The 15,533-nt window shown below is 44.7% G+C and overlaps 1 protein-coding gene across 1 annotated transcript in view; it reads left to right on the top strand.

Annotated features, from left to right (window-relative positions):
- Nucleotides 1-6,058, top strand: part of lgi3 (leucine-rich repeat LGI family, member 3) — a 59,391-nt gene extending 53,333 nt beyond the window's left edge. Inside the window, exon 9 of the mRNA XM_059967380.1 lies at nucleotides 365-6,058. Coding sequence (XP_059823363.1) covers nucleotides 365-1,182 — 818 coding nt within the window. The 3' untranslated portion in view covers nucleotides 1,183-6,058. The remainder of the gene's footprint in view (nucleotides 1-364) is intronic.
- The last annotated feature ends 9,475 nt before the right edge of the window (nucleotides 6,059-15,533 follow it).

Below are 15,533 nucleotides of genomic sequence, written 5' to 3'. Positions count from 1 at the left end.
CCGGCGCTGATGTCACTGCGCCACCAGCCGGCTCATTCTAAAGGTACCTCCATTGATTCACCACCTTCCATGAGAAGGAATTCAGTTTTAAATGAACACCCCTCATTCAAGGTTGTCCCACAGGTGGAAATGTATCCACGTCGCCCCTGTCACCCTCCCTCGGGATCTGAAGCGTTCCCCTATGCTCACCCCTTGTCTGTGGTTCCTCCTGTGTTCACACTGACTGAAACTGGAGCAGCAGTATGGACCAAAGTAGCGTTTGCTAGGTGGAGGAGGGAATCGTGTTTACTGAGGAGGCTGGGGTGGGGAAACCTGTAACATTGCCGTGATTACAAATATTAAATGTCATCTTTTTCCTCCTGAGCTCGAGCTGCTGTGTATTGCAAGCCTCTGGTGATTGAGGGAGTGCTTTACATCATAGTAGCTCAGCTGTTCCAGGGCTCCCACATCTACCAGTGGGACAACTATGGTGGAAAGTTCATCAAAATCCAGAACATCGACTCGACCAAGATCCGCAAGCCGAACGACGTCGAGACTTTCAGCATCGAAGGTGACTGGTACTTCGTCATCGCCGACAGCTCGAAAGCTGGAGCCACCACCGTTTACAAATGGAGCAAAACCGGCTTTTACTCCGACCACTCCCTTCACGCGTGGCACCGGGACACAGATGTGGAGTACGTGCAGATGGACAACAAGCACAGGCTCATTCTGTGCAGCAGCACCCAGACCCCGGTGGTCTACCAGTGGAGCAAAGCCCAGAGGCAGTTCACCTACCACAGTGAGATCCCCAATATGCTGGAAGTTCATGCTGTTAGACACTTCAAGATCAAGAACGTGGTGTACCTCTGCCTGTCTCGCTTTATTGGCGATTCCAAGGTGCTGAGGTGGGAGAATCAGCGTTTTACAGAGGTGCAGGCTCTGCCCTCGAGGGGTACCATGATTGTGCAGCCTTTCCAGGTAGGGCGCTGGCTGTACATGGTGCTGGGGTGCGATTTCTCTTTCTCCCACGTTTACCTGTGGGACAGGGAAAAGCTGAGGTTTGTCAAGGTGCACGAGTGGCATGTGCGTGCTCCCCGAGCCTTCCAGCTCGTAAACACCGACGACATGCACCTCGTGTTGGCTTCCAGCTTTAAAGGAAGCACCATCGTCTACAGGCACATGGTTGTAGACACCAGTGCCTAACACAGTACGACAAAGACATCATTACTTTAGGAGTACTGGCCTCTAGCCGAGACCCATCAATCATGTTTCTAATTAGGTTATTAATTTCTCAAAGTAAACTGACATGAAAGATTGTGTTTTAAAAAGAGGCCTATCCTTTATCTCGTTAAATCAGCCATTCTGAGAGATTATAATTATCGTAATTATTCATTTTCAATGAAGCAAATTATTGGTATGTACATAACCTAACCAATCCCCACCGCAGAGCTTTATCAAACTCAAATATTCACCCAACCTCTTCCCCCCTCTGGCCAGAATTTACCCTCTGCTTTAGTGTTCATTGTCTTACTGTTCGTTTGGATCACCGTGTAACTCAGGATGTGGTTTTGACTGAGCTCTTCCGGAATTTGTTCACTGGGCAGAAACCTGATCAGCTGCGGGAGGAGAACAGTTCAGTGGCAGAATCGAGACTGGTGTGGATCACGAGAGGGGTGTGCTCTGGCTGGAGAGAGGGGAAAAAGGCATCATTTATCAGCAGCCTTTGTGGGATCTGAAGAGAGCAGGGAATCTTTGGAACTCTCGACTCCAGAGACCAGGAATGCTTGGGCGCAATGCATTGAGGGCAGGAACAGGCAGACATGTGGGGTAAGAGAGTTTCAGGGTGTGTGGGGTAGGAGAGTTTTTGTAGGTTCACTACATGTTAAGCTGGGGAGTGGGCTGGAGGGACGGCGAGGAGCAGCCACACACCTGGTCCAGGAGCTTCAGCTTTGCAGAATCGTCAGCCTGACACCCTCTTTACACAACACGGCTGCGGCCTAACACCAAAACGGAGAATCACTGGAAATGCAGCAGTCAGGCCCGTTACCAGAAATGGACGATTAGGCTGAGGCTGGCTGTTCAGGTCTACCGAGGAACACCGGAGAAACACGCAGCAGCAGGAACTAAGAAAGGGAGAGTGACGTGCCTGGGAGACGGAGGAAGAGCCAGATCCAACACTAAGCATTTGGGAGGAGTGTGGCTGTTCCAGCAGCTCCCAGACCCACTGCTGTGGTTGGAACCAGTAAACTCCCTACCTTGTCATTTTAGAAACCGATGCTAACCTGACCCCAGGCTATCCACCGCAGTACCCACTCACAGTGTTCCGCCTGCACCTTCAATCCTCACTCCAGTTACCTGACTAAATGATTAAGCTGCGGGGGGAAAAAGTGCAATGTTTATTTTGTTGAGCTGTTAAATGGAATCTTCCTTTGCCTCTCTGCTGATCGTAAATGATCACGTTAGAATGGTTGGAAGGGGAGGGGAGGCTGCTTCTGGTTTTCTGGCAGCGTGTATGTCTCTGCCGATGTTTCCACACATATCTGCATCATTCCTCTCACCACTCTTTGTAATTCGTGAGCTGGCCGGTTCGATTCCATTCCAACACTACTAAATGTCCGTCAAACACTTTGGAACATTCTGAAGGTGGCAAAGTTACTCCGTAAATACTGGTGTATCAGCATCAGAGTCAGTCTTATTACCACTGGTTTGCACAACACAAACATCGTTTTGCAGCAGCTGTACGGTGCGAAGAAATAAAATTAGTATAAGTACAAAATAAATAAATTGTGCAAGAAAAGGTCGTGTTCATGAAATGTTCAGAAGTTAGCAAATTTACTTGTACAGCACTTTTCAAATACAGGTGCTTTACAAATACTTTATTGTCATCAAACAATTGATACTAGAGCGTACAATCATCACAGTGATATTTGTTTCTGCGCTTCATGCTCCCTGAAGTACAAATCGAAGTAAATATACAGATCCAGGTCAGGATCTGTTCAGCAGTCTTATCACAGTTGGAAAGAAGCTGTTCCCAAATCTGGCCATACAAATCTTCATGCTCCTGAACCTTCTCCCGGAGGGAAGAGGGACAAAAGGTGTGTTGGCTGGGTGGGTCGTGTCCTTGATTATCCTGGCAGCACTGCTCCGACGTCGTGTGGTGTAAAGTGAGTCCAAGGATGGAAGATTGATTTGTGTGATGTGCTGGGCTAGGTTCACGATGTAGATGGGGTCATACGGTCCGCTATTCCTTCTGAAGTCAGCAATCAATTCCTTCGCCTTGCTGACGTTGAGGGATAGGTTATCATCTTTGCACCATGCCACCAGGTTCTTAATTTCCTCTCTGTACTCATACTCATCATTACCCAAGATGCGGCCTACAATTGTGATGTCTTCAGCAAACTTATATATTGAGTTTGATGGAAACTTGGCTACACAATCATGGGTGTACAGTGAGTACAGCAGGGGGCTGAGTACACAGCCTTGTGGGGCACCGGTACCGGCTCAAAGTGATTGTAGAGGGGAGCTTGTCCCTTATCTCTACAGCCTGGGTCCTGTCTGTGAGGAAGTTGAAGATCCAGCTGCAGATCTGAGTGCCTCATAGTGCGTACATAGAATGAGATATAAAAATCAAACATCAAATTTCAGACTATGTATAAGAGAATAAAACCACTACAAAAAGTAGATATAAATAGAAGATAGAGTGCAGGAGATTCTAATTAACAGCTACAGCAAAAAGTTTTAAGCCTCGATTTAAAAGAGCTTAAAGTTAGGGCAGATTTCAGACCCTCTGGAAGGTCATTCCAGACAAATGGAGCATAGTAACTAAAAACTGCTTCACTGTGTTTAGTTTTGACCCTGGGGATGGTAAGCAGACCTGCCCCAAATGACCCGAGAGCTCAGGAAAGTTCATAATGCAGCAAGAGTTCAAAGATGTACAAACGTTTGTATTTTGGCCCGAGACCATTCAGTGCTTTAGAAACCAGTAGTAATATTTTAAGGTCAATCCTCTGATGGACAAGAAGCCCGTGTAGTGATCTGAGAGCTGGAGTGATGTGCTCTACTTTCTTGGTCTCAGTGAGGACTCTAGCAGCAGCGTTCTGAATGAGCTGCCACTGTCCGAGGGGTATTTTACAGAGCCCTGTGAAAACGCCATTACAGTAGTCAAACCTACTAAAAATCAAGGCATGGACGAGAAGTCTGCTGGCAGAGGGGAAGAAGGTAATGCTGGATCGCTGAGTGTGGGTCTTCAGACTCTTGTATGGTAATAATGAGTAGACTGGATCCTGGATGGTGAGCATCCTTAATGATAGATGTGCCATCGTGAAGCACTGCCTCTTAAAGATTGCAGAGCAACACATACAGGACTCTGGAAGAGCTCAGCAGGCCAGGTGACATCTATGGAAAAAAGTACAGTCGACGTTTCGGGCCGAAACCTTTCGGCAGGACAGATTTCATCAGGGCTGGTGGTGGGCAATGTTACCTCTAATTTGTAATGACCAGTGTGCACAAAAATCTTGTGCTGTGCAATTTTTTGCCCAGAGCCATCAACATGTGCACACTGAATAATTTCTTCAATAAAAGCAGTATAAATAAGCCAGTTCTAAAATCTGCAGACAAATCATTGCAAACTCCACGTTGTCAACACCGTCCGCATCAGAAACAGGAAGAGGAAATGAGATTGTGTATGATCGTGAAATATACTTAAGATTTCATCGAGGTAGAGGGTGGCAACCTTAAATTCCTTTGTGCGCTAGTAGCAAAAAATGTATGCATGTGCACACACCTTAGGGGGAACATTGGTGGTGGGGGCAGGTGTTGTGCCCATGAAGGAGCTGGCTCAGTCTACAACCCTCTGTAGCCCCTTCTGAACCTGTGAATTGGAGACTCCATACACAGCGGTGACTCATCCAGCCACAATACATCTGAAAGAGTTTGCTGGAGTCTTTGGTGACATACCAAATCTCCTCAAATTTCTAATGATATAGAGCTGCTAAAGTGCCTTCTTCATTACTGCATCAATGTGTTGGGCCCAGGATAGGCTAATGTATACTAAGTGGCCACTTTATTAGATACACCTGTACACCTGCTTGTTAATGCAAATATCTAATCAGCCAATCATCAGGCAGCTCTGCATAAAAGCATGTAGACACAGTCAAGAGGTTCAATTGTTGTTCAGACCAAACATCAAAATGGGGAAGAAATGTGATCTAAGTGATTTTGACTGTGGAATGATTGTTGGTGCCAGATGGGGCGGTTTGAGTATCTCAGAAACTGCTGATCTCCCTGGGATTTTCACGCACAACGGTCTCCAGAGTTTACAGAGAATGGTGGGAAAGCAAAAATAAAAACACTCAGTGTGTGACAGTTCTGTGGGCGATAACGCCTTCTTAATGAGAGAGGTCAGAGGGGAATGGACAGGAACACGTTACAACAGCGGTGTGCAGAAGAGCATCTCTGAATGCACAACATGTTGAACCCTGAAGTGGTTGGGCTACAGCATCAGAAGACCATGAATGCACACTCAGGAAGGTACCTAATAAAGTGGCCTCTGAGTGTATAAGCGATTTTTCCATTTCCCTTGAACCAACTATTATTTGTGCCAAATTGTTTTGTGGCAGCGATAAGCCATTCAGATTTCCTTTCTGTAATAATCTCTCCTCTAATATACAAACACCTTTTAAGAAACTAGTCTGAGATTTCATTTCCAAACATACCACCCATTTACTATATTAATGTATGAAATAGATATTGATTTGCTGTGTACTTTGCATTAAGCATCACTTTGCATTTTATTGGTCAATAACTGAGTATGTGACCTTGTCTCAGGCTTTCAGTTATGCTTCCTCAGTATTTCAAATATTCTTTGAACGGGGTTATCTAAAGCCAGAAAATTAGAGATTTGTTCTTTACACACCTTAACATGAGTCTCACTACTCCAACCATTATTTTCAAATTCCATGCTTAGCAACAGAGGAATGCTGAGAATGTTAAAAACCTGTGTATTTTAAAGAAGAGAAAATTGTTTTGGGTCAATGTAAAGGTCCATAATTCACAGTACACTTTGAATAAAACTATAGTAAAGCACCAATGCAATTGACAGTTGCTTTATTTCAGACTTTAGCTAACGTACCTGTCTTGTTGGGAAGTTGGTGTGCCCTGCTGTATTGTGTGGCTGTTAAATAGTCCGAAGGAAAACGGGAAGACAAAACATCCAGATCATGCACAATGTTGACTCCCTGAAAGACCTCTCCGACTTAGTTGTGCAACTTACCTCTCCTCAAGAGTACCCAGTCACCTTTAGAAAGACCCCGTGGGTTTCATGACCTGTATTTCCTAACTTGGCAAACACACTTGAAAAGGATACCTGCTCTCCGGCCATTGAATATGGTTTTCAATGTGCAGTTGCTGAAACATGTCAAAAGGGAGTGTTTTCTCTGCTTCCTTGTTAATTTGATGCACTCCTTGATTCTCCCTGCTCTGAAGACAAATTTCAGTGACATAGGAAAAACTGATGGTGCTCTGGAGAGTGAGGAGGACTGATTTAGGCCACAGAAAGATACATTATTGATCATTTGATGAGTTTTTTTTAAAAGAGATATTATGTGGTAACAAGCCCTTCTGCTCAATGAACCTACGCTACCAATGTGACCAATTAAGCTAATAGCCGCGTCTTTGGAACGAGGGAGGAAACCAGAGCACCCGGAGGAAACTCCTTACGGACGGTGGCGGAATCGAACCCGTGTCGCAGGCCCTGGAATAGTGTTACACTAACTGCTACACCACCATGCCACCTTCCGGCCTTGTGCAGAGCAACATTAGGGATCCAGCTTATTACCACTGACACATTAGACCATGGGGCATAGGAGAGAATTAGGCCATTCAGCCCATCGAGTCTGCTCTGCCTTTCCATGATTTATTATCCCCATCAACCCCATTCTCCCATCTTCCTCCCAGAACTTTTGACAGCCTGACTAATCAAGAATCTATCACCTCCACTTGAAATATACCCAATGTCTCAGCCTCCACAGTTGTCTATGGCAGTAAATTCCACAGATCCACCACCCTCTGACTGAAAGTAAATCCTTCTGATCTCTGTTCTAAAGGAATGTCCTTGTATTCCGAAGCTGTGCCCTCTGGCCCTAGACTCTCCCACTATAGAAAACATCCTCTCTACCTCTGCTTTTCAACATTTGAAAGGTTTCAATGAGATTGTAGCGTTCTCGTTCGGGTGTAATGGAAATGCTGAATTAAACGCCGAGATAAACCACAGGTCGCAGTAAGATTAACCATTTACTGTTCACTCTTCACATTAACATATGGTGAAACTGTTGATAAAACAATACAAGATTGATACAGTATTTGTTCCCTTCTTGATATCACATTTCCATTGTAAATACTTGTAAAAGTGACTATAACTACATTACATTAAGGTGCAGTATACTGGCAGAGTTTATCTATGCCATTGACTACTTTAAATACACTTCAATGCAAACTATCCGCAACTCTTTAACTAACGAAAACATAAACATTATCGACCATCGTTACTTTTAACAGGATCGGCGTTAACATCTTAGTTCAACATATCGATTATCTATTAACTTACAGCGTTGCTCTCACTGTGATTTCTAATGCTTGCAAAACAACGTCTGCTCGGGTCTGCCTCGTGGTGAGCCCCCGTCCTCGTGTTGATCTCAAACTGGTATTTTCCCACAAGACGCGGCGAAACCGGATGTGACGTCATCGCATGCTGATATATTTTACAGGCAATGAATATACTTTAAACACTTCTAATTCTAACTAGAAAATACTAACAAATGAATTACTAAGCGAAAATATTATAAACTAAATAACTGCCATAAAGACAACACAGAGATCCTTCTTCATTCTTCTAAACTCCAGCAAGAACAGGCCCAGAGCCATCAAACACTCTTCATACGCTTTACCTTTCATCCCTAGAATCATTTTTGTGAACCTCTTCTGGACCCTCTCCAATACCAACACATCCTTTCATAGATAAGGGACCCAGAACTGCTCACAATACTCCAAGTGTGGCCTGGCCCATTCTATTTAAATCCTCAGCATTACATCCTTGCTTTTATTACCCAAAATGAATTCATTTGCCTTTCAACACCAACTCAGTTTTCAAGTTAACCTTTAGGAAATTCTCGATGGAGACAACCAAATCCCTGTTTTCCAAATTCTGTTTTCTGAATTTGCTCTGTTTAGAAAATAGTCTGTGTCTTTATTCCTTCGAACATACAGTTTCCTACATGTATTTCATCTGCCACTTCTTTGCCCGTTCTCTTAATTTGTACAACTCCTTCTGCAGACATCCTGCTTCCTCAACATTAACTGCCCTTCCACCTGTCTTTGCATTGTCCGCAAACTTGGCCATTGTTTGAAAACCATGAATTCTGTCATCCAAATCACTGACATTCAAGACGAAAAGAACACGGCCCCTTCAGAACACCACTAATCACTGGCAGCCATCCAGAAAAGGCCTCCTATTCAAACTCCTATCCATGCTAGTATCTTTCCTGGAGTAGCATGGGCTTTTAGCTTGTTTAGCAGTCTTGTCAAAGGCCTTCTGAAAATCAAAGTAAACAACATCCAGAGGCCTTTGTCAATTCCTCAAGGAATTCAAACAGATTTGTCAGGCAAGATTTCCCGTTAATGAAACCTTGTTGATTTTGGCCTACTTTATCATGTGTCTCCATGTACCTGAAAGCCTCACGCTTAATAATGTCTTACAAACCATTGAGGTCAGGCTAATTGGCTTATAATTTTCTCTTTTTTACCTCCCTCCCCTCTTAAAGGGTGGAGTGACATTTGCAATTTTCCAGTCCTCCAGAACCATTCCAGAATCTAATGATTCTTAGAAGATTACTACTAATACCTCCACAATCTCTTCAACTACCCTCTTTCAGAAACCTAGTGTGCAGTCCATCTGTTTCAGATGTCTTACCTACCTTTAGATCTTTCAGCTTCCCCAAGCACCTTCTCCTTTATTAGCAAAAACATTCACTTTCACCCCACTGACACTCTTGAATTTCTTGCATACTGCTGATGAGTTCCACAGTGAATACTGATGCAAAATACTTACTGAATTCATTCGCCATTTCTTTGTCCCCCATTACCTCTCCAGTGTTATTGTCCAGTGGTTCCTTTACTTCAAGATCCTATGTTGTTTATTACACAACATCCAATCCAGAATTGCCTTTTCCCTAGTGGGCTCAACCACAAACTGCTCTAAAAAGCTATCTCATAGGCATTCTATGGATTCCCTTTTTTTGGGATCCAACCCCAACCCAATTTTGCAAATCCACCATGACTATTGTAGCATTGCCGTTTATACATGCCTTTTCTACCTGTATCTCCCACTTTTATTTGTACCCCACATCCCAGCTACTAATTGGAGGAAGGTATATAACTCCCATCAGAGTCTTTTGTACCTTTGCAGTTTCTTCACTCAACCCACAAGGGTTCTACATCTTTGATCATTTGTCACTTCTTTCTAAGGGTCTAATTTTGTATTTTAACATCGAAGACCTGTCTTTTCCACCCACCTGCTTGTCCTTCCGTATGATGTGTTTCCTTAGATGTTAAGCTCCCAAATATATTTCAGCCACATCTCAGTGATACCCACAATGTCATTCCTGCCAATTTCTAACTGTGCTACTAATTCATCTACATGTGCATTCAAATATAACACCTTCGGTCCTGTATTCATCATCCTTTTCAATTTTGTCTCCATGTTACCAGAAATTAAATTCTTACCCCTTTCTAAATTTTTCTTGTCTTTTCATTTATTCTGGAGACTTTTGTAACCTCTCTTGCACTTTCCTTCCTTTTTACTTTGTCCTCCCTTTTCCGAATGTTGAACCCAGCTCCTGCTATTTAGATTAAAGCCCTATCCACAGCTCTAGTGACGTGATTCTCCAGGATTCTAGTTCCAGTATGGTTCAGCTGGAGCCCATCCATCGGAGCGTTTCCCTCCTTCCCCAATACTGGTGCCAATGTCCCACAGAGTCAAATCCAATTCTCCCGCACCAATCTTAGAGACACACATTTAGTGCTCTGATCTTATTAACCTGCACATGCCTCAATCCAGAGATTGTTACCTTTTCAGTTCTGCATTTTAATTTAGTCCCTAGCCATTCAAATTCCTTCAACAGAACCTCTTTGTTTGTTCTTCCTGTGTCATTGGTATTCACATGGATCAAGGCAACTGCATCTTTCCCCTCCCACTCCAAATTCCCCTGTAGGTCAGATGAGATGCCCCAATCTGGGCACCAGGCAGAGAAGACAGTCTTCAGGACTCTTGACCCTTGCAACAGAGAATTGTGTCAATTCTCCTGACTATACTACCCCCACTTACAGCTACATTTCTCTTCCCTACCCACTCCTGAATGGCTCCCTGAACCACAGTGCCACAGTTTGGTTGCCCACCCTTCCTACAGCTCCCAGTCTCAGCCTCACAGGGAATAATAACGTCAATAACTTCACAGTTGCTCTCAGACCAATTGCAACTTTGAGGAGGAACTTATCAAAACTCAATTAATCAATTAATGAATCGCCAGTAATCTCGGGGTCTGGACAGCGAAGCAAACTCTTCCAAGGGGCCTTCCTCGAAGCTAGTGAATCAGAATTTTCTACAGTTTAACTCTTCACAGTGTTTTGAATGAATCAACTAGATCACAACATCAAATCAATATCCATTCGGACCCCGGAGGAGTATTTAAGCTGGCATTCTGAGGAGACAACACCCTCAGCTGCACACTGATGATGGCTTCTCGATTGGAGTCGAAATGTATGCAAACGTTTTGCCAAGCTCGGCGATCAACCAAACCTTCAAAATGTCGGACCTGTCGGGCAAGCTCAAGGGCTGAGGCTCCTCCAGCACGACCTTTTGAATCCCTCTACCTGTCTCACTCACAGTTATAACCCTGTGTCCCTGGCCACAGACTGAATGTGAAGTAACTAATCTCATAGGTGTGACTACCTGTTCAGACACAGTGTCCAGGTGACGTTCCTCGTCCCTGATGCACCACAGTGTTTGAAGCTCTGATTCCAGGTCATCAACTTTGAGCCTGACTTCTTCCATCAGGCAACACCTGCTACAGATGTGGTCACCAGCAACCATAATGAGCTTCATCAATTCCCACGTTATACAGCCACAGCACATCACCTATTATCCCTGGTATATTTTTGGTTATATAAAATGATATATAATGAAAAATCCTTACTTGGTCTTTCCTTCTACTCACCTGTGTTCTCTTCCCAAAACCTCTGGAGCTAAAGCCTCAGATCTTAGACTCCTCCATTGGCCCACTCACACAATAACCAATCCAAATTGGCCTCTGACTCCTAGCAAAGTCTCTTGAGCCAAACCTTCAGTTCCCCAATTTAACACTGCCCACTCTAATAGCGGCTGCTCCAACAATGGCCATCTCGCTTAAACTTCACCCAATACTGTTCAAGCCCTTCAGCCCATGATGTTGTGCCAATCCTTTAATCTACTCTAAGATGAATTCTAACCCTCCCCTCCCACATAGGTGGCAGTACTGCTACAGAAGCATTATCAAGGTTTGTCTTCATTATTGTGTGCAGAATATAATGAGCTTAATTATTAAGTACAGCTTAGTAAACTGTTGTGGTCACTTCTGGAGTGGTGTGTTCAGGTTTGGTCAACAGAGCATGGAATGCAAGTAGTTTCATTGGAGAGGGTGCAGAGGAGATCTGCCAGATAAATAACACGGTCTAACTAGTGACTCATAACATTTTGCCATAATTTGCCCTTATTTAGGTGGCTAATTACTCCACAGAGTTTCTTAATCATCTGCAAATCTGCTCTTTCATCTACTTTCTGAGTAAACACCCTGCCCCACTCTCAACATAATTATTTTCTCTCTCTGTATTTTCCTTCTCGTGTTTTAAGTTGTACCTTCTGTGTGTCCACTCATTGCAGCTGTCTCTGGCCCACAGCTCAGATTGAAACTACAAATCTCATCTGCTTTTTTATATGTCATTACACAAAATATCATTAAAGAAAATTCGAACAGACAGCATGGAGACAATATACTGGTGTGGACCGAGGATTAGTTGCCAGGTTTGAGATAAAGGGGATGAATGATTTACCTTCAGTTTGGGAGGCATTAGCACTGAAGCCTCAGCCATTCACACCTCGATGGGGGGGGGGGGGGGGGTTGAAGTGACATACCCACATTTGCTGATGATATAAAGCTGGGTACAGCCTGGCCTGTGGGAAAGAAGCAGAGAGGTTTCGGGAGTTAGAAACTGATTAAGTGAATGGCTGTGACAGCTGCGCAATCCAGTAAAGTGTGAGGCCGCCCACCATGAGAGAAAATGTATAGACAGAATATTTTGTAAATGGTGTAAGATGGAAAACTGTTGTGTCCTTGTAAATAGATCACTGAGAGTTTACATGTCCTCACTGCAGTTAGGTCATGTTGGTCCTTATTGGAAGGTGATTGGAGTCCAAGAGATCTCTTCCTGCTGTTTCTTAGACAGTACTTGGAATGCTGTGCGTTGGCCCTCCAAAGGAATGTCTACACTCGACACTGCAGTGAAGGTTCTCTAGATTTATTCCGGAGATGGTGGGATGAGGGATGACTTAAGAAGCTCACCCAGTACTCTCTAAACAAATGAGAGGCGATCTCTCACGCAGGGTATAGAATTCACACAGGACTTCACAGAGAAGATGAGGAGCTGATAACTTCCCCGTTTGGAAATTTCTATAATCTTCCTGTGACCAGGTGGGCCTTCTCCCACACCCCAAAGGAGTGCAGGTTGTTGGGTTAACTGGCTGCTCCACATTGTCCCCAGCGTGTAGGTGAGCGGCAGAGTCTGGAGGGAGCCAATGAGAACGTGAGAAAAATAGGAATGGTATAAGTAGGTGCCTGATGGTTAAAGTGAACTCAGTGGTCGAAGGAGACAGGATCGCAACCCAAATCGCCAGCTCCCCCTTTGCCTCACAGATGCTGCCTGACACACAGAATTCTTCCAACAGTTTTGTTTCTTGGTGGCTGAAGGGCCTGTTTCTATATGTAACCATAACTACCCAGTAATATATGTATCCATGGCTCCCCTTATTCCCTGTGGTGTTATCTTCCTCCTCTTTGAAGACTGTGATGAAGTCTTCATTCAATACATTGGTCACCTCCTATATCTATCCTTTCCCACAGAATCTTCCCTGGCAGCAACCCAACCACTGATGTATGCTTCAGCAGCCTGTTGTCATGGTCCTGGCTGACATTTCCCACCTTTTCCCTGTCCTCCCTAATTGGTCCTTAATCCCCACACTTGATTCCCAATCTTTCCCAATTCCTCTCGATCACCAGCAACTGGCTTCCATTAGCCACCAGAGGATGAGACTCCGACAGCTCCGGTCAGCCCTTGCCAGATTGTTGGTCGACTCTCAGAGAGAGGAACCTTGCTCCCGTATCTCTTCGTAAAACGGGTCTCCCAGGTCCTGACTCAGCCTGTTCCCGATTCTACACTTGTTATGGAGGTTCTGCCTCCTGATTCTGCCTCCGTGTTGGAGTCCTGCCACGTCCCCGTCACACCAGTAGCTTTCAGACATATCCTCCCTGCCCTTTAACCACAAGGGCAAACACCAGCTAACCTCCTGGTATCTCACCGGCGGTTAGGAAGATGCTGGAAACTATTAGAGGGAATGTGGTAACAAGGTAGTTAAATAACGAATTTGCATGGATTTATGATAGAGGAAACTTTTTTAACTAACCTGTTGGAGTTTCTGCGGTTTTTTTGAGAAAGTGTAGAAGGGAGTAGATGAGGAGGCACCACTTGGCATGGTGGATTTAAAAATGTTCCATACAAAGGTTGGTAAATAAAGTTGGAGTCCGTAGAATTTGGGAAAGACCATGGATGGACAGTTGATTTTCAGGCTGTGCCTGTCACCCCTGGGGCAGGGACTGGTGTTTAAGCCCCACTGTTCGCAGCAGTTGGCTTTGCTTCAGCACGAAACTGATCTGGATTGTGAGTGGAGATGAGGACGTAATGAGGCTGCCGGCATGCCAAGTGAGCGGTGAGAATGTGACAACCTGCTGGGAAGCCGAGCAGCACCGGGACTGTGTGGTGTTGAGGAGTTATTGATCTATCACCTGCCAGTTTTGTATGCCTTCCCCTCCCCAAACTTCTCATTCTGGCTTCTGCCCCCTTCCGTTCCAGTCTTGATGAAGGGTTTCTGCCTGAAATGCCAACTGTTCATTCCCCTCTTTATATGCTACCTGACCTGCTTAAGTTCCTCCAGCATTTTGTGTGCGTGTAGCTCGGGGGTCGGCAACCCGCGGCTCCGGAGCCACATGTGGCTCTTTTACGTCTGTGCTGCGGCTCCCTGTTGCTTTGGGAAATAATTGGTTGTGGCGACCCTTTTCCTGGCACATCTGAACCGACTCACAATTAGATAGTCTACGGGGGTTTGCGAGCCTCTGCGCCATGGGGGGCAGGTTGAGGGAGGCTTAAAAGTGAGGCTGAAGTTTTCGAATAAAGTTTTTTCCTTCGACTGCAGTTACCGACTCCGTGTCGTAATTTTAGCGCTGCGTGTAGCACACCGCTACATGGTCAGTATTTAATTAAAATGTATTTTATGTTAGTTTGTTAGTTTTTGAAATGTAAATCTAAATTTGAAGATTATGGTGATCTTGTACAATCTAAATAAGACGTTGTGGCGACCCATTTCCTGACACATCCGAACCGGCTCACAATTAGCCAGCGTTCAGGCTAAGGGAGATAGCCTACGGGGGTTTGTGAGTACGTGTCTTTTGCAGCATCCGCGCCCATGGGGGGTGGGTTGAGGAAGGCTTAAAAGCAAGGCTGTTTAGTTCAAATAAAGCTATCTTTGACTGCAGTTTACTGACACCGCTACAACGTGTTTTTATCGCTGGCTGTCCAGAGGGAAGGTGCTGAAACGCTTTGTCGCGTGTCTGGAAGAAGTGAAAACTTTCCTGGGCAGCAAAGGGCTCAACTTTCCTGAGCTGGAACAGCCAGAGTGGCTGGAAAAGCTACACTTCATGGTAGACATGACAGCGCACCTGAACACGCTGAACACAGCTCTTCAGGGGAAAGGACGTACAGCCCTGCACATGTTGGAGGATGTTTTGGCATTCGAGCGCAAGTTGACGTTGCTTGCCAGAGATTTACAGAAAGGCACATTGTCTCACTTCCCCAATTTGAGAGAGTTCAAACAAGGTCACAACATGATAAATTCGGAGTATTTACATTCTGCAATCATCGCAATGCAAACATCGTTTGGGAAACGCTTCTGTGAGTTCAGAGAGGAAAAAAACACATTATCCTTCCCGGTCACTCCCCTAAGCATCGATTCATCTCTACTGAATACGACTGCATTGTCAGGTGTGAGTCAACCTGAACAAGTATGATAAATATTTTAATTGCCTATTATTTTACGTATATTCATATGTTTTCATTGTTCAGTGAAATAGTCCTTTTATTTTTCAGGTTGACAGCTGGCTGACGTTATTTTTGGTTTGCTGCTGGCGGCAAATTTAAGT

This window comes from Hypanus sabinus, chromosome 1, assembly GCF_030144855.1.
Source record: "Hypanus sabinus isolate sHypSab1 chromosome 1, sHypSab1.hap1, whole genome shotgun sequence".
NCBI classification, from domain to species: domain Eukaryota; kingdom Metazoa; phylum Chordata; class Chondrichthyes; order Myliobatiformes; family Dasyatidae; genus Hypanus; species Hypanus sabinus.
This window is presented reverse-complemented; position numbering and strand designations above follow the sequence as displayed.